The following is a 24,464-nucleotide window of genomic DNA, read 5'->3' on the forward strand; positions in this document are numbered from 1 at the left end:
TTGTAATTACCTGCCTTGGCCTCCCAAGTACTAGGATTATAGGTGGTCCCACCATTTATTTTGTTATTAAGAGAAACAAGATGTAGCATGTTTTGGTTTGCAAACCTAAGAGGACAACTGTCTGTTTGGATTCTTTTCCTCTATACAGAAAGATTAATGTAGAATAACAAAAAAGTACCGGGTTTGTAGTTATTCACTTCTGAATTTGATTCCCGGTCTTGCAATTCACTAGCTGTGTGCCCTTGAGCAAATCCATTGTCTATCTGCAGCGTGGTTTCTCAATTATTGATGAGGTAAAGTCTGTCTTACAGCATTGTCGTGGAGGTCGAAGATAAATGCGTGCTTTTGTGAGGCATCTGGCTCACTCTGGACCCCAACATCCTCTTCTCCTCTCTCCTTCCCTCTCCCATCACAGGGCACCAACCTAAGAATACAGGATACTGGAGTGAGAATGGTTTTGTCAAGTGTTTATTATTCCCTGGAAGATTAGGTATTCAGAGGCTTTGCCCAGCTGATGACTCGGAACATGACTGTCTCTGCCTGTGTGCTCTGTCAGCCTGGAAGAGCTCAGTGAGGGCAGCACCCAGCACTGAGGTGGTGTTAGTAGGGCTGTGGGCATGACTTTTCCAGGGACAGCTGCACAAGAGGTAAGAGGCCAGGGGCAGTGCTTCCTTACCCCTTCCGTAACCACCTTTCGGTTCCTCTGTGAGGCCCTGTGGCCCTCACGGCCCTTGATCTCAGTGCCCTGTTGGTCATCCTTTGTCTTTGCATTTAGCAAGGTTCACAGCCTGCAAGTTGTTAAAGGCCAGTTTGTGTCCTTGTGTGATTCTGAGGCATTTCCCTGGCGTGCACTGAAGACATCAGTTAGCAGGACTTGGAGTGTGCTTAAAATGGCAGCTGAATGCTGCATGCAAAGTGTGTGTCCAGCATGTGTGGGCTGAACCGGGAGCAGGTGATAGATAGCGTTGCTTCTCCTGTGGGGCCCGTCGCTCATGCTGGCTTGTATCTTCAGTTTCTTTTGCTCCTTTCTGTGATGCATGTGAAATAGATCTTGAAGATGCAGTTTCCCCAGAAAAGAGAACAAATCCAAGGCAAGGACAGGCTATACAGACACAGGCTACAGAACGTGTTTCAGGCTCCTGCAGGACAGCTTTGGAGCTTAAATTGTGCTGTTAGGCAAACCTGAGTTTCAGTGTCTGATTGGGACCTCAATGAACGTCTTGTACTTCTGACAGAGAAGGAATCTCCAGCCTGACTGGCTGCCCTGGGAGGTGAAAGAGTAGGCATGTGAGCTGCCCATCCTCCTGATATAGAGAGGGAGCAGGGTAGCCAATGGGCTGTGACCCCGCTGGCAGTTGGCCCCTAAGGGCATCCACCATGTGGAGCCACTATCACTTGGGGTGTTATCCACAGCTTTCTGCTGTGGGTCTTTGCTGGGCTCTAGATCCCCTATAACTGGAGCTACAGATGGTTGCGTGTGTGAGGAACTGAACCCAGGTCCTCTGCCAGAACAGCAAATGCCCTTGGCTATTGAATCATCTCTCTAGCCCCAAGAGGAAGCAACTTTATATTTTGTGGCCTGAAAAATAGTTTCACATTTCTATTAGCGAACACAGTCTCCTCTATCCACCCTATCTCCCACCCCTGCTCCCAGGTAGCCAGACCCTAAAAGAGATAGAACCACACACAAGGTAAGGACACACCCAGGCCCTACTACCTAAGGATCAGAGGCAGCCTGACTGTTGACTACTAAATTCCACTCTCCTGCCCACGAAAGAGTGACCCCTGTCACGAAGCCTAAATCATGCATGTCCTGTTCCCTGCCTTGGTCATGTAGTATAGGAGAAGTATTAACTAAGCCTGCTTCTTCATGATGTAAGACTTCTTCCCACAGAAGCTCTTAGCAGTAGGCACCTTCCTTTGTCTGGTGGGGCTGAGTCACTTCAGGTCCTCCAACATACTGCCTCCTGTGCTCTAATAAAGGCCTCCTCCCTGTCTTCTGAGTCTCATCCATATCAGGAATGAGACTTCCTAGCACTGGGGGACGGCATTTAACCTCTGCATACACAAAATGATGCTCATCCATCAGAGTGAACCGGGAACTGGGGTCCCAGGACAAAAGCCACTCCTGTCAAACATAACCAGAACGGTTTAAAACGGCACTGGCTCCAGACATCAAACTGTTTCAGGCCCGAAGCCAAACTATTATGGGCTGTCCTAGCCCCCACATGGCCATTTGTTGACTGCCTTTGTGTGTAACCTGACATCCTTGTGACAGGAGCTCCAGTTCCGGAAGAGCCGAGCAGCTTGCCTCAGATAATGTACTCCCGTGAACCAGTAAGAGATGTAGAATTCCTCTTCAGAAGACACCCCAACCAAACAGATAAGTGACAACGGATGGGGAAGCTCTGAGACACCCCCTCCTGGGTGGCAGTTTTTCTTCCGCTCCTTCTTGTACCCAATCTCTGCATGAGAGACTCCTTACTTTCTTCAGGGTGGAGTTGTTCTTCTGAATGACAGGGATCCTAATCCTTCCAATGCCATGAATTTCCTAACAATCTTCCTTTTGACTCCTCAGTTCCCTCCCACACTAAAACTGCTTAAAGAACCCACTGCGTTTAGCCTACCCGAGCAAGCTGTTTGTCCTCTGAATCTTGCCCATTCTTGCTATTTGCTTATCCTTTGACACTGAGCTCCAGCACCTGCCCAAGATGGGCTTGAGGACGGTCTTCCAAGGAATGCATGAGGCCACTCTTTCCTGTCCTTTGTTAGTTGGAGGGCTACTGGCCCAGAAACAGACTTAAGAAAATACCCAAAATGCAATGGATGCATTCCTAAAGCAGCCACAAACAGTGATGTGTGCTTCCCTAGTGGATGACTGATCCCATGTTTAACCTGGGACACAACTCTCAAGATCTCTTTGTCTGTATGCAGTAAAAAGGCTCTTGGCCATAGGTGGAAAACTTTATTAATCTCTACCAATCTGTCCAATCACTCAGCTGGAGTAACCTTAGAAACACTTGTGACAGGGCTGGAGAGATGGCTCAGCACTTAAGAACACTGACTGCTCTTCCAGAGGTCCTGAGTTCAATTCCCAGCAACCGCATGGTGGCTCACAGCCATCTGTAATGAGGTCTGGTGCCCTCTTCTGGCATGTGGGCATACATGCAGACAGAACACTGTATACACAATAAATAAATAAATTTACTTTTTAAAAAAAAGAAAAAGAAACACTCATGACAATCCGATTTCAAAAGCATCTTTCCTGCAGGTGTGGTGGCACACTCCTTTATTCCCAGCACTTGGGAGGCAGAGGCAGGCAGATCTCTGTGAGTTCAGAGCTGACACAGTGAGTGCCAGACAGCCACGGCTACATAGAGAGACCCTGTTGGTTTCCCCGACAACCTCCTCCATTTCTTCCCTAGTTATCAAAACATCCTCCAGGGAGCTGATATGTCAAAAGCGTGGTCTCATATGCCCTACCTCTCCTTGCTGTCGTGGTGCATGTCTTCCCGTCACTCTCCTGCTTCCTCGGCTCCCCCCTTCTCAATAAACTTTTACAGTTCATATCTTCCAGAAGTCAACAAATCCCAACTCCAGATGGTTTTACAAGTGGACAGTGCCCTCCTGATGCAGGAACACAGAAAAACAGCCTCTGACCCAAAAGCCACCGCCTGGCTACCCACCTTGAGACGGGGGTCTCCAAACCCAACGGCGCCCCAGTTCAGCAGGAAGTAGCTGGACTGATTCCAACGCCCACCAATCCCTTAGGCACCCCATCTTCTCTTCTATAGAATCACCTTTCTGATTCTCTTAGATATGTACAAAAAGGCTGGACAAGTTCGAGAACCTAAGCCTACAAATTATACAGGCCCCAATGGATAGGACTTCAAATAAGGCAAGAACACACTCAGCTTGCTTGCATTCATGCACAGACACCTGCCACCTAGAATTCTGAGACTGACTACTGTCATGCTGAATGAATCCTGCATTAGCCAATGAATCATGCATCCCCCACTCAGAGAAAGAGTGGCCCCTGTCGTGTAACCTAAGTCTTGGATATCCCACTTCCCCATCTTGACCACATAGTATGGCAGGTCACGTGTTTAATAAACCTGCCTTCTCATGGTATAAGGCCTCCCCTTTTCCCTGGAAACATTAAGTATATGGTCTGTGATGTTAATAAATCTCTCTCTTGGAGGATGATTCAACTCAGTGTCTCTCTCTTGAACTCCCTCGCTTCTCCCTTCTCAGACCCTTACAACACATCTCCTCAGCTGCTGACAGCACTGAGCATGTCTGTTACTTCTCTCAGAGTGAGCAGGAGGCCGAAAACTTAGCAGAAGTGGAATTGCTATGTAGAAAGAAAAACCAAGATAGAGAAAGAAATTAAGTCATAAAAGCTTCCTTGTGCCTAACAAAGGTGTGTGAGTCACTCCCCAGAGTCCACAGCCCATTAGCCCCAGGCTGCACTTTCTATGAACTGGAGCTCCCATCACCTCAGATGAGGGGTGAGGCAGAGGCAGAACTTAATAGAAAATACCTTCAGCAATTACAATCAGCAAAAAATGGCATGGGGGCGTGTGTGTCACCGTTTTAATATGTTTGCACCCAAAACTATGGTATAAGTTCTGAGATTGAGTCCTGTCCCTGCTGCCAAGCTTAGAAGGTAATCACATGACCTGGAGCTTGTGGTGTGTGAATATGTCGTCTTGTCCAGGTGTTTCTTTATGATGAGTTCCTGAAGTAGCATTGCCAGCCTAAGGATAACAATGTGAAAAGCTCTATCCATGAATTCACATATTGAACAAGTAGTCAGCAATCACCCAGATGCACTGGGTCCCCTGCAGCTCCCCACAGCCCCATGGTGCCTCTCCCCTCCCTCCTTGTCAGTCAGTTTACGTGAGCACAGTGATAATTCCTAGTAACTTAAAGACTTGACTGTAAATGATATGCATAAATGTGCAAAGAAAAAATCATAAATAAATATTGATGCCATTTTGGGGTCGAGAAGAACTTTGTTGTTGTTTTTGAGACAAGGTTTCTCTTTGTAGCCCTGGCATCCTGGAACTTGGTCTCTAGACCAGGCTGGCCTCAAACTCACAGAGATCCTCCTGCCTCTGCTTTCCAAGTGCTGAGATTAAAGGTGTGTGCCACCACTGCTGGCCACCTGGCTTTTTAAAGTGTTGTGATGAATTTGAATTTAGCTTTCTCCCCAACCATTTTTCATTTCTGTGTCCTACCTAGGAAATATTTGCCTACTCTGAGGTCACAAAGATTTTCTTCTATTTTGTTTGTTTGTTTGGTTGGTTGGTTAGGTTTTTTCTTAGAGATTTATGATTCTGAGATTTGTTTTGTTTTGTCTTTTGACGTATAGTCCATTTCTAATTCATTGCTGTGTACAACAGGAGTGAGTGAGCAGCGGAGATTCGTTTCCTTTCATGTGGACATCCAGCTTTCCCAACATTGTTTGCTGAGACTTTTTATCTCGAATTGCCTTAGAGCTTCTGTCCAGAACGAACCTGTAAGCCACATCTGTAAGCCAGTGGTTTTACAAAAATGCTTACCAAACTACTCGGAACAAAGGAGGGGCCCCATGGGTGTTGTTGGCCGCTTTCCTGATGTGAATGGTCTCAAGCGGCTGAGAGTTACCAATCATTTAGCAATCAGTCCACCCAGGCCCTGAGACTCTGCCAGCTCCCTAGGACAATGCAGGTCAGCTTCAGCACACCGCAGTCTACAAAGACCCACGTCTGCGCTCTCCTTCCCTGTTCCCATTCACACGCCCACGAGGCTGCCTCATGTGGGCCACACATTTGTCTGCCATAGCAGTCTGAGGTTTGAAATCAGGTGTCATAAATCCTCAAAACTGTCTTTGTGAATTTCTTTTCATATTATATATAATGTATATATTACACACACACACACACACACACATTGAAATCAGCTTGCCATTTTCTACAAGGAACTCTGCTAGGATATTGATACTGGTCACTTTAATTTATAGACCAATTTCTAGGTAATAGCTACCTTATCAATGTTGAATCTGTTCACGACAGCTCTCCTGTTTCTCTCTGCAGTTGTTGCTGTTGTGTATTACAAGTGCAGCACGTGAGAATACTGGCTGTTGCACATCGTGTGATTTCCAGCAACCTTGCTAAATTTCATTCTTCTACCAGCTTCTTATCAGATCCCTGAGGAATTGAACTCATTCCCAGTTTCCATTTTCAGTTACCTATCCTCATGGGCTGTTCCTGCTGCGAACGTGGGCCTTCTTTGTTTGAGACCACTTACCAGGTGCGCAGGAACCTGCAAGCTGCATGCAGCGGCGGCCAGATGCCCATGGCAGCTATTGCGGACGCCACCTCCCTTAATGAGGGCTCCATTGACACCTGCCATTCCAGCTGTTACACATGCCAGATCCTTCCATGCATGACATAATTTTGAGAGAGAGAGAGAGAGAGAGAGAGAGAGAGAGAGAGAGAGAGAGAGAATCCTTTCCTTGTGTAGAGTACTACTAAAGCATTCTACTCAAACGGCATAATGAGTTTGTTAGATGTTAAGGGATAAGAGAAATCCTCGGTGATCGGAGCACTGGTATTCCCTGGCCACACCTCCCTTCTGCTGCTCACACAGAAGCCATAAGAGATGCATGCCAGCATGCTCCCAGGCTCAGTCTGAAAGCTCCCCTCTGACCCAGCTGTTTCTGCAGGAATCAATCTTCCTTTCCCTCTAAAGAACAAAGGCTCTCCAAGCTGCTCCAACCCCGGGCCCAGAGTCATCCTTTCCTTTTAATCTACAAATCCTACTTCCCAAGCCACCTCCTGATGATAGTTTGGCAGCTGACAATGTCTCTCTGCTGCCTGTGCCAGGGTTCATGACCGAGCCTGCTTCCTTTCAAGGAGGACATGTTCATTTAGCAAATGCAGACAAGACTTCTGAACAGAGCCTTGCTATGTTTCCATGGCAACATAAATTACTTATGAAAATCTGTAGGAAGATTTGGGACCATTACAAGTTAAGTACGGTCTTCTTCCTGAATAAAGCAACTGGGAAATGTTGAAAATTTTATTGTGAAGAGGCTGGGGGGGGACAAAATTTGATTTCCCGAGGATTTAGATACATAATAAATAAATCTGAGGCCTGTAGGGAGAGAAACAAAAGTTTTACATGATGTGACTGGCAGCGATCCATTATTCCAAGTCCCCACCATCTCGAGGAACACGTCGCTTTCCATCACAGCAGGAGAACTTGTTTCTTACACGATCCTGTTTCGTTGTTACTCGTAATTGTCAGTTCTGTTTAAACTGGAAACCAAACAGTGGCTTCTATCCTATTCCGTCACAGACCACTCTTTCTCCCCGTGCCCCAGCCGCTGCCCCACCCCACCCCTTTTGGGACCCTGCTCTTCAGTGGCTGGGCACTCACAGCTGTCTGTGGTCTGTCCCTCTCTAATTGCTCCTTCAGTCTCTGCCCTTGAGTCAGTACAGCCAATGTGCTTAAAGGGACAGGGCTTCACTAAGAGAAAGCACATCTCTTTAGAGTGGGCTCAGCATCGGAGGCTCAGTTCATCAGCTGAAGGCTGCTTTGTGCAGTCTAACTGGGAACTCGCTCAGCGGTAAGCCTGCTCCCGAAGCTGCTGTCCTCACTCGGCCCCCCACCCCCAGACACCAACTATTGACTTGCCGAGGTCAGAAATGTAACAAAGGCTGAATACGTATCTGATTGTAACTGTTTTCATTTCCCCATCTGATAATGAATGCTGGGGAGGCAGAAGCTGATCTCGAGCCTGGAACACAGAGCACCGGAAATAATTTTTCTTAAATAAGCAACTTTAATGAAAACCAAATGTATTTATTATCTAATTATCCACCACAGGCTTTCTGATTCTGACAGGAATCCGCCTGCATTGAGCCAGTCTTCACAAATGGCCAGAGGACTGGAGTTGAGAGGACTATGCCTCCTCTCCTTTTCCTTCCTTGTTCTTTCTTCCTGAGACAGGTTCTCACTACATAGCCTCAGCTGTCCTTGAACTCACTATATAAACCAGGGTGGCCCTGAACTCGCAAATCTGCCGACCTCTGCCTCCAGAGTGCTGATTAAAGGCACCATTACACCGAGCCCATGGATTTCTTTTTGAAGATCCCTCTCTGTTCTGGTTCAGGCTCAGTAGTAGCGTCTGTGTGTTTAACTTGGCTTGCAGGTGACAGCTTTCCCGTGACAACCTGTGTGGCTCTGCTTCTCGTATGAGTTGGACCTATAGTGTATCTTTATCAGCTTGCTGGGCAGGAAGCTCTGCTATCTTGTTTTTTTTTTTTTTTTGGTTTTTCGAGACAGGGTTTCTCTGTGGCTTTGGAGCCTGTCCTGGAACTAGCTCTTGTAGACCAGGCTGGTCTCGAACTCACAGAGATCCGCCTGCCTCTGCCTCCCGAGTGCTGGGATTAAAGGCGCGCGCCACCACCGCCCGGCTTATCTTGTTGTTTTCATTTTTATTTTTTGCATGGGTGTATGTCTGACATATAGATGTACATGTGCATGCGTGCGCGTGTGCCTATGGAGGCCACAGGACCGCCTCGAGCGTCGTTCCTCAGGTGCCATCTTCCTGGCCTGGAACTCACCAGTCACCTGGGCTGGCCACCCACCAAGTCCCACCATCCACCCTTCTCCACCTCCCCAGCACAGGGTCACATGCACATACCGCCATGCCCAGCCTGTTTTACATGGATTCCGGGGATCGAACTTAAGCCTGGTGCTTGCAGCTGCAGGCTGGGTCATCTCCTCAGCCCATCTTGCTTCTTAAGACCAGTGTGTAAGCTCTCTCCAGAGGAGCCTGCTGTGACTCTGCTGGGAACTTCAGTTTCTGTGCTCAGCGTGGAAGCTTAGTTTTGGATTGGGGTCTGTATTAGAATCTGTTGCTATGCAACAAATTACTCCAGAGCCTTGCAGCTTAAGGATTAGAGACCAGAAAGAACTGGCCAGATGGTTCCGGCTCGAGGGTCATCTGAAGGCTGGCACGGATCCACTTCTAGCTTGTACAAACCCCTGACTTTAGCCGAGAGATCTCAGTCCTTGCCATCTTCGCACATGTGGATATTGTATTGTGGCCCAAATTCACTTTCCATCTCTTGTCCCCTGCCTCTCCCAGTGGCCCCTCCCACTTCCCAACTAGATCGTCAGGGTGGGACCTCTGGAGTCTCTCCCCGTAGCAACCTTTAACTGCCTACAGGTGGGATCTATAAGTGATTTTAAATCCTTGCGAGCCAGGCTCCCTCTGTCAGAAGGTTGATGAACCCTCAGGCTCTTTGACTCACACAGCAGAGAGAGCAGAGGAGTCTGCCATGCCTTTACTGACCCACTCTCCACCCTTAGAAGTTACCTCACTTTTTACCATATGCCATTTCCTCCCCAGCCAGCCATACAGCCAGCCATACTAAAGGGCAGGGCGGTTGAATTCCATCTAAACTGGAATGTGAAAGGGGTTGGGGACACATTGTGGAACAAGGCAGAGATGCCCTGTGGTGCTTATGCAGTAAGTTCATGTCCGCCCCTCGGGGAGACCAGAGTCTTTCCACCCAGCAGTTTTCATCTCCATTCAGAGATGCAAAAGAAGAGGACAAAGGCCACGCTTGACATTTATAACAGGAGATACAGCTGCACTGGAGCTGGCTTAGCGGCTGTCAGTCGAGCCCTTACCCCAGAATTGCAGGTGTGGGAGATGGTACTTGGCAGCTGATTTGGGAGAGGTGGACCAAGAACCCCGAATTCTGCCTGGGGCTGAGGAAGGTGCTGGAGGGAGGTTGCTGGTGTTGGTATTTGGAACTGTGGACTGAAGTAGCAGAACTTGGCAGTTTGAAAGGGAGGGCACGCATCCTGCATTTGGGGAAGGGTGGCCTGGACAGGGATCTCACTACCAAAACAGGCCAGCATTTCTGCAAAGAGCTGAGGTGAGGACGACATGCAGTAATGCACCCAAGAAGCCCTGCACAGCAGCTGTGCACAAATAGCTGGAAGAGACAAAAGACACCAGGCCAGTAACTTGGTACCGAATGATTGATGTGGGATTCCCCTCTGTGTGCTATGAATATGTTTTATCACTATTGCTTAATAAAGAAGCTGCTTTGGCCTATGGCAGGGCAGAATATAGGTAGGCAGGAAAACTAAACTGAATTCAGGAAGAAAGAAGGCAGAATCAGACAGACACCAAAATCTTACCAGTAAGCCACCACCTCATGGCGATACACAAATTAATATAAATGGGTTAATTTAAGATAGAAGAGCTAGCTAGGAATATGCCTGAGCCATTGACAGTGTTGTAATTAATATAGCTTTTGTGCAGCTTCTTTATTAACCAACAGTAATAAAACATTCACAGCATACAGAGGAACTCCCACATCACATGACACCCTGAGGACTCAGGATGTGGGAACTGTGGGAGCAGAGCATGGACCTTATCCCGTGGGAACATTTGGTAGGCAATGGCATGCAGACTACTCCTGGGGACAACGCTCTTGAACCCTGAAAGATTTGTCACTCGTATTGGCCTAGTAAAATGCTGATTGGCCTGTAGCCAGGCAGGAAGTATAGGTGGGGCAACCAGACTAAGAGAATTCTGGGAAGAGGAAAGGCTCAGTCTGCAGTCACCAGCCAGATGCAGATGAGAATGCTGCACTGAGTAAGGCACCAAACCACATGACTAAACGTAGACAAGAATTATGGATTAATTTAAGTTGTAAGAGCTAGTTTGTAATAAGCCTGAGCGAATAGGCCAAACAGTTTATAATTAATATAAGCTTCTGTGTGTTTCTTTGGGACTGAACGGCTGCGGGACCAGGCAGGCAGTCTACAGACTACAGAACTGAGGCATGTTCTACATGTACTACAGACTTTACCTGTGGCGTGTGCCAAGCCAGCCAGCAGCAGGGAGGGGCATCAGGGACTCCAGAGCTGTGATCTGAAGCATTGGTCCGGGGAAAGGCTGTGCTGAGGGCAGGCGGGGGCATCAGTCTAGACAGGACTGTACGTGTCTGAAAACCAGATCAAACTCAGAAGCCACACTTTAGTGGCTGCTCTGAATGTACCTAGCAGCTGCCCAAAGCACGGGAAACTTGCCACCAAGTCCACAAACTGTCTTTGTGATTAGAGTTGGAGGCCTGGCCCCACCTCTTCTCAGTAAATCTTCCCAGCACAAAGCCTCGTTAGAAGAGAATTTTAAAGAGAGCTACAGCTGGGTCTGATATGGGATGCTTCTCTAAAGGGCTCATCTGATGTTCCAAGGGTATTGAAGATTGGGGTGACCTAGCTTCTCTTACTCACAGGGCCGCTTCCCAAGCTTGATACGAGAGACTCCCCAGCCGCAGGATCTGTGAGGAAACACAGACTGCTCCCAGGACACTCTTGGGGGGACAAGGAAACAGCGCTTAGGGGCTGTGCTCGTGTCCCTGAGATCCGGTTCTGGAAGCTTCGTGGCTGAGGAGGCTGGGTCTTACCATGTCGATAGCAGGAGATCCAGGCCTGTGTCTTGGGTCTGTCTGGCAGGCAGCTCTGTCTGAGGGGGAGGAGTCCTAGAATCTTCCACACTACCCTGGTCCAACAGCAGTGACGTGCACGGAGCGCCACGCTGATGTGGGAGTCAGGTCATGAGGACCCGGATGAAACTAAGGAGGGTGGCGAGGGAGGAGAGAGGACCCCCAAAGACCCGTGACTCCCAGGAGCTGGGGTGCCACTGAAGGAACAGGAAGCTCCCAACCTTCATTCCTTATTTTCCTCTCCTAGTTTCCCCATCTACACGAGGGCACAACCACCCAAACGCCAGACTCCAGGCATCTCCCAGTCTCCTCCCACAATCCATGTTCATTTGTGCCCTTGACCCAGGGTCCCCTCTCTGTCCCTGTGCCCACCACTCTCTGGCTCAGTCTCTGCCTTCTTTTCTGGTTTGCCGCTGTCTCCTGCGGGGCCATCAGTAGCCATTTCTCTGCACTGTTTCTCGCTCATGCCTCTGCCTCAGTCCTTTTCCAGAATAAATCTGGCTACAATGTTGGCTTGAAACTCCGGGCAAAGTCATGTTACAGAGAAGAGCTTCGGCCTAGCATGGCCAGCAGGCTCTCTATGATTGTTACAGTAGAAATACCTGCGTGAGCTGTGCAATCTTCCTGGAGCTGCTCCCTGCTCCCTCCTCTCCCTCCCATCCTCCTGATGGGAGTGTTGGCCAGCTCCATCCCTCTCTGACTCTGGTCCAGATACCTCCCATGCTTCCAGGCTGGAGCAGGAGCCCCACCATGCTCCTACCCCCTCCTCTTTCAGGGCTCTGTCTTGCCCTGTAGTAACCTCAAATTCCTCTGCCTAACGCACTTAAGTTCAGCATCTGTTTTTACTTGTCTGAGTTCCACAGTGTTCAGTATCTCCCCAGGCACTGGGCAAAAAAATCTGAGTGAATGAACGATTGTGGGTGGGAGTCCAAGAGAAGGGAAATGGGCGGGAAGACCTGAGGACCTCGGTGCGGCAGTGCTGGGCCTGCACCGGAGGAGCCCGCAAGATGTCCAGATGAAGGCCCAGGCTGCGCCAGAACGGTGGGCCTGGAGCTCCGACAAGGGTCTCCCAGAGACAGCGGTCTCTCCACAGAGGAGCCAGTTATCTAGAGAAATTCAGAGAGCAGATGGAAAGTGGCTCCCGTAATGAACAGGGGAGGTCGGAGCTGGCCAGAACCTAGTCTAGCCGGATACTCGGGTCTTACAAACGAGAAAACAAAGGCCCAAAGCAGGAGGGCTGATCAGCAGGTAAAGGTGAAGTTAAATGGGCTCACTGGGCTTCACGAAGAGCGCTGTGTGTGGTCCCCATGGCCTCCAGCGCACTGGGCTTCAGGCACAGCGCCGTGTGTGGTCCCCTGGCCTCCAGCGCACTGGGCTTCAGGCACAGTGCCGTGTGTGTGGTCCCTGTGGTCTCAGGTAAAGGAGAAGCTAAGGGGGCTCACTGGGCTTCCTCATACAGCGCTGTGCTCAGTCCCCTGGCCTCCATGTTTGCAGGTTCTCATCTCTGAGTCCTAAGGAAAGGAATCACCGAGGGTGAGAGGGGCCTTGGGCCAATGCAGCTCCACAACTGTCCACACTAAACCCTTTTTCTGAGCACAGCTGTCTATAACACCCACCCACTCCAAAGGACATCAGACTAAGGCCTCTTGAACCCCGGAGCTGCTGCCCAGATGCTCCTGCCCTCAAAGTGGGGGATTGTTTGGGCCTTCAGCACCTACAGTTTTGAACTTCGTGGGCCACCTACTTTCCATCCTTATGACAGATTAGAAAGAGCCAAGTAGCCAGGCCGAATGGTACTGGTCTGTCACCTCAGCTACTGAGGAGGCAGGGGCAGGATACAAGTTCACAGCCAGCTTGAGCAACAGTAAATTCAAATCTTGGGCAATATAATGAGATAAAATTAAGAAGAGGTCTGGGAATATAGTTGAGCTAGAGAGTGCCTGCCTGCCTAGCACACGGGAGTCCTTAGGTTCAGTACCCAGAACCACGAAACAAAGTCAGATGAGAAGAAACCATGAGGTTGCGAGAGTAGAAACACTCATGGGGGGAGGTGGACATGTCACACAAGGGACAGAATAATAGTCATTTGCACCCATATGGTGGCCATTCTAACCACACACACCCGACACAAGTCCTGGCTATCGTCCGAATGATGTGGGGGACGTGCTCTGCACCAAGACACATCGCTGAGATTCCCGTCCAAAGTGACCAGGTTGCTGGTGGTCTGGCATCATAAGAAGCAAGCGTGGGAGGGGTCACCCTGAAGAGTCTGGACAGCAAAGGTTTCTCACCGTGAGAAGCTGGGAGGGAAGGGCTTCATAGTGAGAATAACTGTCCTGGGTCCCCCGGGTCTGGGAAGGACCCTGAGCTCGTTCTCTGAGATCCATACCCGGGACAGTCCTGAGAGAAGGAAAGCTGTTGGTTGGTCTTCGTGGTGACAGACAGTGGTGCCGACTCCCGGTCCTACTTCAGCGAGTGTCGTGAGCGTGGATCAGGAGCCAGATTCGTGTGTGGCCGGGGTGGGGACATTTCTCTGCCATGTGGTGTTTCTCATCACTGAAGCTTTCTTTGACTCACAGGAATGAATTCAGAGCATGGACAGACATCAAGCCTGTGAAACCAATCAAAGCCAAGCCCCAGTACAAGCCCCCAGACGACAAGATGGTTCACGAGACCAGCTACAGCGCCCAGTTCAAAGGGGAGGCCAGTAAGCCCTCTCCAGCTGACAACAAGGCCATGGATCGCAGAAGAATACGAAGCCTCTACAGCGAGCCTTTCAAGGAATGCCCGAAGGTGAGACAGCTCTTAATGAACAGCAGAAAGGGGGGAGGGGAGGGGAGGGGAGGGGAGGGGAGCTCTAGCTAGCCCCCCCCCCACCAGCTCCTGATGAATCACGCCTTTCTTCCTTAGCACGTGGGCCCAGGGCCATTTTCAACAGGTACCTCAGTTAAGTTCAAAGGGCACATTAGAAAGGAGCATTACATTTGGCTCAGTGGATTCTGTATTTGAGAAATGCAGGATAAAAACAACAGAAAAATCTTACCTGGGTGCCAAATCCCCTTGTTCTAAAGGAGCGTGCTCTAGCCTCTGAGCATCTGGCCCAGGGTTGCAGCTCCTTCTCCACCCTGCTCCAACCCTGGAAAGGGCCTTCCCTCCCAGTATCTGAAACAAATCCTCCTGTCATCCTTCCGCGATGTGCACCCAACAGAGTGCCAAGTGTGTCAGAACACACTGAGCACAAGAAGTGTTCCTGATTATTCATCACTGAAGTAGTGGTTTCTGAATGAGGATTTGGGGTTTGTTTGTTTGTTTGTTTTTACGCTAACACTGCTCTACCTAATTCCATCTCAGTATGCGTTCGATAACAGGAGAAGCTTGTGGGGCAGAGCTAGCACAGTGGGCTCACAGGCCCGCTCCTGTAAGTCAGGCCAGATGGGGCCGAGCACATAAACACCTTTCCTGTGTGCAATAGCAGAACATGGCTGGCGACCAAAATAACTCCAGAACCTAACTGGCCTTTCTCTGGCTTTGTCTTCAAGTCTGGCACTCAGCTGGCATTTCCATTATGCCAGGAACAGCTTGTAGCCAAGGTGACAACAGACCCAGCCAGTGTGTCTGGGATGCGTCTAGTTTTAGCACTGAACGTTTCGTGGTCCTGGAAACCCCCTGCCCCAATCCAAGCAAATCAGTGAGTGAATGGCCCAGCCTGGGAAACCCAGAGCCAGCTCTGTCCATCCGCAGAAGAAACAGGTTCCAGGATATAGGTTAGCGTCGAAGGAGAGAAGATTCCACGTAAGTGAGGAGAGATTATTGGGGAAATTAGGGATGGTCAGCAAGGGTTAGCATATTGACCCAGCAAGCCCAGTTACTCCAGAGTTTTCTGAGAAAGAGAAGGCAAGACTATGTCTTCAGAACGAGAGGCAAGATCCAGAGAAGGGGCCTGGAGACTGGAGTGACTGCCCTGGGGAAACAGGCAAGATCCAACCAGAGATAAGCACACAGCTGGCAGTACCTATTGCCTGGCTGACACTCAGTTGTTCCGATGCACTCAGCACCCCCCGGATCAACTATGGTTCACCTCTGTGAAAGCATACCTGCCCCTTCAGTCAGTCTAGGCCCACATGACCGCGTATCCCCTCCTTGAGATGCTCAGTGTCTTGCACACTGACTACAGCAAGCCACATGCCCGGGCCTGAGGCGAGCGAGCGAGTGAGGCACAGCCTCCCAATGAGGAGGGGCGAGAGATTCTGTGACCACGATCTAGCCCACCACCTGGTCTGCTCCAGGGGAGAATGACAGGGCAGGGAGCGTGAGACAGGTGAAGTTCTGCTACAGGATGTCGACAGATTCAGACAACACCGTGGAAACCCTGCCCTCACTCTGCCTGTCTGTTCCGTCACAGTTACTATCGTTATTCTGTTGCTAACGCTTCGCTGTCTTTCTCTAAACCCCTCTCCCTCTCCCCACTCTTTGTGTTTCTATACGTGTGTTCTGTCTGTCTGTCTCCTCATGCAGGTAGAGAAACCTAGTGTTCAGAGTTCCAAACCAAAAAAGACCTCAACGAGCCATAAGCCCCTGAGGAAGGCCAAAGACAAGCAGGCGGTATCGGGCCAAGCCGCCAAGAAAAAGACGGCAGAGGGCCCCAGTGCCACCAAGCCCGACGACAAGGAGCAGAGCAAAGAGATGAACAATAAACTGGCTGAGGCGAAAGAGTAAATGTCCCCGCACTTTCCTCCCCCTCCCCCAGCCCCCTCATCTAAACCAACAAACAAAAAAAGGCCACAAAATTAGAGACTTCCCATCTGCCTTGGTTCCGAGTGTCACAGGAGCCCTGCAGCTGATTTTTTTTTTCTGGGAGGAATCACGTTTCACAGACTGAGGCCGCTGCCTCTCCCTATGGGTGGCACAACATCCAGCCAAGGGCCCCCAGGACACCAGGAAGCATTGTGCACTGGCTATGAACTCCCTGTGGGTCTGGGTTGGGCCAGGTCTCAACTGCCGCCAAGTGCGGCTCCTGGCGGAGCTGGAAGTGCCTGTGCAAGGCATCCTCCACCTGTGCCTCCCACAGTTCGGATTTTGGACTTTAGGCAAATGTTGCTTCTCAAGTTCATTAGATGCTTACATGTTACCCAAGTTCAGCTTGGGCTTCGACAGTTAGAATTCGTGAAAATGTTCAAGACAAAGGAATAACAAACCAACCTTGGCCTTACTGTCAATGGAATGGAATTCTGTCTGTTAACTAGAAGTAACCCTCTCCTGGAACCCTCAGTTAGGAGTGTGTGCCTGTGTTTCGTGCCTATCGGTGGGCTTTGAATAGTGTATCAAGTAATAGGCCACTGGCTGGGGCTGGCCAGAAGTGGCAGAGGGTGAGTGTTTGGGATGCTGTAGATGTTGTACAGGACGCTCCCAGCCGTGGGAGCCCACTGTCCTCTGTTTGCCTCAGCATGCGAGAATAGTCAGGTGTGCAGGCGGCACACAGCATACCTGTTGTGACTTTTTGTTCCTAAGGCGTGCAGGTGGGGTGTGTAGACACGGCAGCAAGTACAGTGATGCCCCCTCCTGCCCCAAGCTCTTGCTCTGCTTCCCAGAGAGGCCAGTGTGCTGAGCATCCAGCCAGAGTCTGGGTGGTGAGCCTTTGGATGCCTAGAATCAGCTCTCAGTGTACTCTGTATTGCTGTGTTGCCTATGTGTGACTGTAGCCCCCTAGAGTTGTGTTGTAGGAATTAGGGAGTGGTTATGAAAGAAACCCGCCCTCCTTACTTATGAGGGAACCCAAAACGTCCACCAGAAATGTTCTGGTGGCGTGTAGATTGCTCCTGTCCTGGAAGTCCATATTTGCTCAGCGTTCTGAGTAGCTGGGGTGGTGCACCCCAGCTTGCTTTCTCTTGTGGTATAAGTGATTCAGAGGGAAGGGCTCACTGCTGTCCCCCTCAGAAGTCCCTTCAGGTGCTTGTAGTTTGGGAAGGCGGAGCTCCTGAGCTCCGGCTCAGTTTTGCTCTGCTGACAGTGAAGGTTCCCTTTGCACCTTTTGGGGCTGGTTGAGACACGTTTGTAAATTAACTCACCAGCGCTGTGCAAGCCTTCGTTATTTAATAGAACAGACTAGAGACGGAGCCTATGGCATCAGCTGACGCTGTCTTTTCTGTCTCAGGGCGTGGGCTGTGAGGGAGGCTAGAGAAGGGAAAAGATGTTGAGGAGTCTCGTTGCCACTTACTCACAGGTCCCAATGCCTGCCCAGAAATACCTGAAGCTCCGTACTGTTTCTGGCTGCCTGTTAGCCAGCCTCACTGTTTACTGAGAACTCCATGAAGGGCTCCGACTGTAGCCGCCAGAGCATGCTCCTCTCAAACCCCGGCAGCAGCCAGATCTGCTGCTAGCCACACTTTGATTTCCCTGTAGAATAGCTGTGTGTTTTGTAGATGGAGTAAGTCAGAGTTTACAATGCACAGGGGATCCTCCGTTCACTGTTCATGTTCGACCTTGTGCCGGGCACTGTGCCGGGCATGGTGGGCAGACAGGTCTCCATAGCGACACTTCCAGGTGCATGGCTGTCTCACATGTGCTTTGAGTTGAGTTGGTGATGTGCACACTGTAGTTTGTCATAGCTGACCACAAGGACCCCAGAGCCTTAGGGGCTGAGTTTCTTACCCTGCCCTGCCCGAGGCTTTAGATGATCTGGATCGTGTCCTCTCCTTTTTCACACACCACACACACACACATACACCCGTGAAAACTGTTTGCAATCACTTTGACACTTGAATGTTTCACTCCACCGACAAGAAACTTCCTTCGATTTCTACCGTTTACAAATCAAACTCAGCCGGTCTTGCTCTGTCTCCCAAACACGCTGGGCAACACTGACTGTGGTTCCTCGACAGTGTCTGGCGTTGCCTCTCTGCAGGTGACCACGCCCGTCCCTCATTCTGTACATTTCCCTACTGTTCCCTGCTCATCCCGGGCAAGAGGGCTGGCATGGAGACTTTTTTTTCTTGGCCGGCCCGCGAAACTCCCCCAAGCTGTGCCCAGCTTCCCCTTCTCCAGCCCCAGCTCCTGGACATCCAGCTGGGTCACTGAGGCAGAGAGGAAGTGTCTATGATTTTGTGGCCCGGGTTTTGTTGCATACCACAGATTGTCTATGTACCACGTAGTGCACACCTCTCTTGGTGCTATTTCATTCCTGCTGTTAGTTAAAGAATGACAAAAAAAAATTCATGTATAGCCAATTGATTGTGGCGTCTTGTGGTCTGTGCTTGCTCAGAAAGCAAACCAACAGGTTTTTTTCCAGTCATAAATAAATGCTAAAGACGAACACCACCTTCTCGATCGCATTTCCTTGGTGAGGCCCCGCTGAGTAGGTAAAGGAAAGGACCTTTGGCGTCCGAGCCTCTTTGAGCAAGATGAGCTGTGCCCTGCAGTTTTCCCGGGGTCTCCATAATGCAGCTTGCCTCTTTTAGATTGCCTCTCAGATACTAATTGCAAGCAGTCAGAGCTAAATGTTGGGAAAGGCGAAGATGGACCCGGAGGTGCCCTGGCCAACAAGGTAGTGTAACGATTTCATGCCATGTCCCCGGAACAGTGACCACCTTTACCACTCACTGCCTCACGGGGGTGAGAAGCTGCCGTGTAACTCTCCCCTTCCTGTGGCCAGCAGCAGTGCTGCTCCAGGCCTTTTCTCCTTGCAGGGATGGCAGAGATGCCTCTGCTTGCTCGTTTAATTCACAATCATGTCACAGGTTGCAGCCAGAGGTTGGCTCACTGTGTCGTGCATGTGCCTGACATGGGGATTAAAAAAACAGCCACGAGAGTGGCTAAGGCAAGGGCCCAGTGAGTCAGGGGACTTGGACGCTTGAGTGGAGAACAGGTTTTCCTGTGGGGGTGGGAAATAGCGGGAAGTTTCCTGTCAGAGGGCTTTAAGGAGGGTGCCAGGATGTAGGTGCTCTGGGCACCTGGGGCAGGTGTCAAGGCAAGGGAGTAGATTCAGGGAGGGGAAGGGGCAGGGCCGGTGGAGAGCCACATTAGCTCACTTTGTTGTCCTTCTAGTAAAGCAGGAGACAGAGGCTTTGCTCTCATGATTCCTCCAACATGTGTCGAGTGGATACTGTTGTGTGCCAGGCTCAATGCTGGGCACTAGGGGAGCCAGGAGACTGAGACCATCCCTCTGATCACAGTGGGCATGAAGGAGGAGTCTGTTGTAGCTGGTTCCATGGATGAGAAAGGACTCTGCAGATGGGTAGGTGCTGATCAGGTGAACAGAAGGGAACACACCCAAGGCATGCCAAACAGAGGGAATGTGCCCAAGCAGAGGTGTGGAGGGGCGGGGTGCAAAGGCCAGAGGGTGCAGAATTCCGTGGTAGAAAGGGTGGCTACTAACCGGGGGCTCCACTCCATGCGCCCAGGTTGCACCCTTGCCCTGCATGCGTCTGCCATCCTGCTTTGTGCCTCACCATGCCACAGCCACGGTCCTTCCTCACTCTACTTAGGAGCCCTAGGGTGGCCCTGCTTCTGGGCTTGGGAATGCAGTGTCAAAATCAATCGGTGTATTAATATTTTAAATCACTATATATTTGTTTTCAAGATGGGTGGAAAACATTCCACCCATCATCAATTTTACATGAGGCAGGATACACAGAAACTGCTCAGTAAATAAAGACAGAGATATGTGTTAGTTATCTCCCCCCAGTTAAGGGAGACTACATAGGATTAGGAGATGGGACAGGGAAGGGCAGAGGTGCAAATGGAGGCAAGGGAGAGAAAGGGAGGATTGCAAACACACGTCAGGACGCCAAGAGTAAGCCCCAACAGCGAGAGAAGAGATGCAGTCAGAACCGGACCAGGTCAGGAACTGTCCCCAGGGAGGAGGTGGCCGGGAGGACGGCCTGGCAGGCTTGATGTGCCACCGGGTGAGCCCGTTCAACCACACACACCTGTGGCTCCTGCTGCTGCCCAGGGCCCAGCACACGGATCTACACATGATTGACATATCTACACGCGACTGACATATCTACACGCGATTGACATATCTACATGCGACTGACATATCTACACGCCATTGACATATCTACACGCGATTGACATATCTACACGCCATTGACATATCTACTCGCCATTGACATATCTACACGTCACTGACATATCTACACGTCACTGACATATCTACTCGCCATTGACATATCTACACGTCACTGATATATCTACACGCCATTGACATATCTACACGTCACTGACATACCTACACGTCACTGACATATCTACACGTCACTGACATATCTACACGTCACTGACATATCTACACGTCTTGTTCGTGTCAACCTCCTAAGACAACCAACAGCTAAACCAGACATGCAGTTTTAGAACAGGCCACCATTGCCGAATTAGTTAGAAATGTGTTTCAATTCTTGCTTCAAATATATACACATTTAGTGCAGACGCACTCAGCGTCAGTCCCATGGGCCCCAGCAGCTCCTCATGGGGTTTCAAGGGCACTCCAAAAACAACTGCTTTGAAAGAATTCCAGCTACTGGATTCTTTGGGGTCCATGGACTGAATGGGGTCCATGGACTGAATAGCGTCCAAACGTTTTCTACTTCAGTTGTCAACAAAGCATTCTTCCTATGAGTGTCAGGAGGCAGGTAACAACAGAAGAGGCAGGAAGCTTAGGGTTTGCTGGGGTGAATCAGGTTCCCAACGAGTGGGACCCTTAAGGAAAATTACACCTAAAGCGCTTGAAACTGCACTGTGGCTGGGCCATCGCAAGCCCTCCAGCGAGCTTGCCCAGCACTCTCTCTAGATATTGGGATCTGATGCAAACTGGAGAAAATCAGAATTGGACCAGGTCTTCCCACTCCTGTTACCAACTGTGGGACGAATCCAGAGGATATTCCGTTCCTAAGCAACACATTTGGTATCAGTCTGTCTCTGTCCCCGTGTGAGTGGTTTTGGCCACTTGCCCACTAAGCATCACACTTAGCTGTCTCCACAGACGGCCTCGGGAGTCTTTGCTGGGGCCAAGGATATTTCAAGAACGCAGAAAAGTTAAATTGTTGCCAATGCTGCCGGGCTGGTGCTGCTGGAGGGTTCTTGAGGCTTGCAAGCCTGACCATGTCACCCCCTGCTTGAAACCATCGGCTCCAGCTCCCACGGCCTGCGGAAGCTCCTCAGTCACCATGCTGCTTCTCACCTCCATGCCTTCCCCACGCTGTCCCTCCTACCCAGAATGCCCTTCTCCTGCTTCTCACCTGGCTAACTCATCCTTCGAGACTCGGCTCAGGGGACTGCTCCAGGATGCCTTGCCTGCACCCTCCAGGCTGGGTAAGATGCCCCCTGTGTGTATCTTCATCACGGAACTCATCACATGTCCTGTGTCATGGGCTCATACATGTGTGTGTCCTGCCCCGCACCCATTGGATTGTGCTTCTCCAGGGGAAGGGTCAGCTCCTCTGTCTTCTACGTCCTCACCCAACGTCTACCACTGGGAATGTGTGAATGTCTGAAGTGTTTTCTGAGTGAATATCGAGTGAGTGGGTGGGTGACTGACCATAATCACTGTGTGCCCCACATTCGCCATGGCGCCTCCACAAGGCTTCTTTCTTTATTCTGCCTGATAAGTGCCCTGCTCTGAAGAAAGGAATGGCTGTGACATACACGTCACAGCAACAACAAGGCAGAGAGCAGCCGTTTTTATGTTGGCCTCTGTTTGGGTCACCAGCCCCTGGCACTTGATGTAGCCGCCCCTTTTCTACGCATTTTCATACGCATTTCGTGATTTCAGAAAAACAGGAGCTCTCAGACACAGTAATCTTAAGAGATGGCCTTGTCCCACTCCCTGCTCACGGCAGGACCCTTATCATTGGTGTAACAGAAAGGTGTCCTCCCTCCACTCCCCAGGTGGCTCACAGTTCGAGCAAGCCGTCCTGGTTTTAAATCAAAGCTCTGCCGTCTGCTAGCGATTTCATAAAGAGACGGCAATACTAGTCTGCCCTGCTCGCCCTCCGAATGGACGTGGCACCCAAATTCAGGAAGTGCAAGTCGGGCCGGCCAGGAATAGTGTGGTCCTGGAACCTGTTTGGTGCCAGAGCTTGGAGGTGGCAGCCAGAAAGAATGCTGATAGCTGGGTCTCTGTTCACCTCTACCCTCTCTTATTGTGAGGAGCTGAACAGAAAGGCGGGCCGCCTTTAGCAATAGATTGATTCCCGCTGCTTTGCTGCCTACCACTTCCCTCTGCCCTCTTTGAGACGCAGCTGCAGCCACTTGAGGGAAAGCCACTCTGTCCACAGCGGGACTGAGACCCGTACTATCTAGAGATGGCTCTCACAGCCCCACTCTCTCCAGTCCTTCATGGAGCGCCTCCATAAACCACCCGTACAGATTCCAACCTTACAATTATAAATTTTTTTATATCGATCCTCTCTAAACACTGGGAACTGACTTTGATTAATTGCTGAAGATCCTTTGCTTTACCTTGGGGCGGGGAAGCACTGAAATATTGATCTGTAAGTTCCCAAGAGTGTGGAGTTAGATAAGAGCTGAGCCACTGTTGTCTGGCAGCCTCCCTTGGTCCCATGCGTTATATTTTTTTTTAAAGTGTCATTAACAGGGTTATCAGGTTCTTGGCAACCCATTCAGAGGATCAACCCTGCCCTTGACTTTGCCTTCTTAGAGTTAACATGACCAAATATGCTTTTTATAATACTTCTTATAGATACAACTGGGAATTTATTCCATTCTTAGAAAGTCAAATCTAGAAAAGATGTTTAATGGTTTTTAAATAAATGAGTAAATTCATTTATAGGGCAATTTAGCCACTTAGCCTATCCTGACTTTAGAAACTCATGCCCACATGGAGAGAAGGAGGCCCACAGTTCTAGAGGGGCCTGGGAACCAGGAATCTGCCCCGAGACTCTGGCTTTTGCAAGTTGCAGAGCTGGCCCAGCCCGCAGGAAAGGAATAGGAACAAACACTGATTTGGCTCTTACATTACTTGTGCCCATAATAAGGTTCTTTTCAGATAAAGAGATAAAAACTCGGTTGATTAAATTATAAAAATCCCACACTGAGTGTGAGCCTGGGTTTGAAGTCAGTGGTTGATGCTGCAGCTCATGCTGGGTCCGACCTTTGGATGCAGCCCGGATTCCTGCTATGGCAGAATACCTGCATCCTCCTGTAAACAGCCTCCCTCCTCCCCGTCCCTTCTCAGCGACTACAGTGGCCTTCCACACGGAGGCCTCAGATTCTCAGCCAAACAGGGAGGGTGGGGGCACTCCCCTGGGGGTAAGCCTTGTGGATGCAGCATCTCCCTTCCTACCTGTGATTCCAGCTGCTCTGCCATGTGTTGAGCCACCATGGGTGAACTCTGTCCGACTGGTGTCCCCACTGCTACTGTGCTCAGGTAGGGCTTATGGTGCCAACAGGGCTGGCCCTCGGGCCAGGCTCTGTAAGGGTGTGTTGCCAACTGTAGGTAAACGTGGGGCTGGCACAATCTGGCGTGGTGGATTCAGGAAGGACTGGGAAGGGTCACTGAGTTGGCACTTGCTAGGAACTGTTCTAGAAGATGTCTTTCCCAGGAGATGAAGCTGGGAGCTCAGAGCTGGGACCTGCAGAGGTCTTCAGCGCCAGCCAGGATGAGTCAGCAGCAGCACAAGCCAAACTTGGTTCTGAGGCTATGCATGTATTTGGGTCTCTATGTGTGAAGGGAGGAGCGAGCTCCTCCGTGGAGTCCTGGCATTGCTTGTCCTGTCTGTGCAATACTAGGCAGCTTGTACTTCCCTTCCGAGCCTCCTTTCTTCTTCTGGAAAATGCAAGCAAGAACAATCCCAAGCTGCGGGGCCTGTGCGTTTGAAAACCAAAGCCTGTATTATATGGAAGATATCTCTAACTGAGATATCAGGGTGAAGAGGACCAGAGATCCTGAGGCGAGCATAGCTAGGAAGATGTATGTCTTAT

The 24,464-nt window shown here is 50.2% G+C and overlaps 1 protein-coding gene across 3 annotated transcripts in view; it reads left to right on the forward strand.

The window, feature by feature from the left end:
* Nucleotides 1-24,464, forward strand: part of Map6 (microtubule associated protein 6) — a 67,476-nt gene that overhangs the window by 34,062 nt on the left and 8,950 nt on the right. For 2 of the 3 annotated variants that reach the window (XM_038313891.1, XM_038313892.1), the window contains 2 exons: nucleotides 14,105-14,318; nucleotides 16,041-16,237. In XM_038313891.1, the coding sequence (XP_038169819.1) occupies nucleotides 14,105-14,318; nucleotides 16,041-16,237 (411 nt within the window). The remainder of the gene's footprint in view (nucleotides 1-14,104; nucleotides 14,319-16,040; nucleotides 16,238-24,464) is intronic. The other variant, XM_038313894.1, reaches the window with a different exon arrangement.

This window comes from Arvicola amphibius, chromosome 12 (genome assembly GCF_903992535.2).
Source record: "Arvicola amphibius chromosome 12, mArvAmp1.2, whole genome shotgun sequence".
In the NCBI taxonomy this organism is placed as follows: domain Eukaryota; kingdom Metazoa; phylum Chordata; class Mammalia; order Rodentia; family Cricetidae; genus Arvicola; species Arvicola amphibius.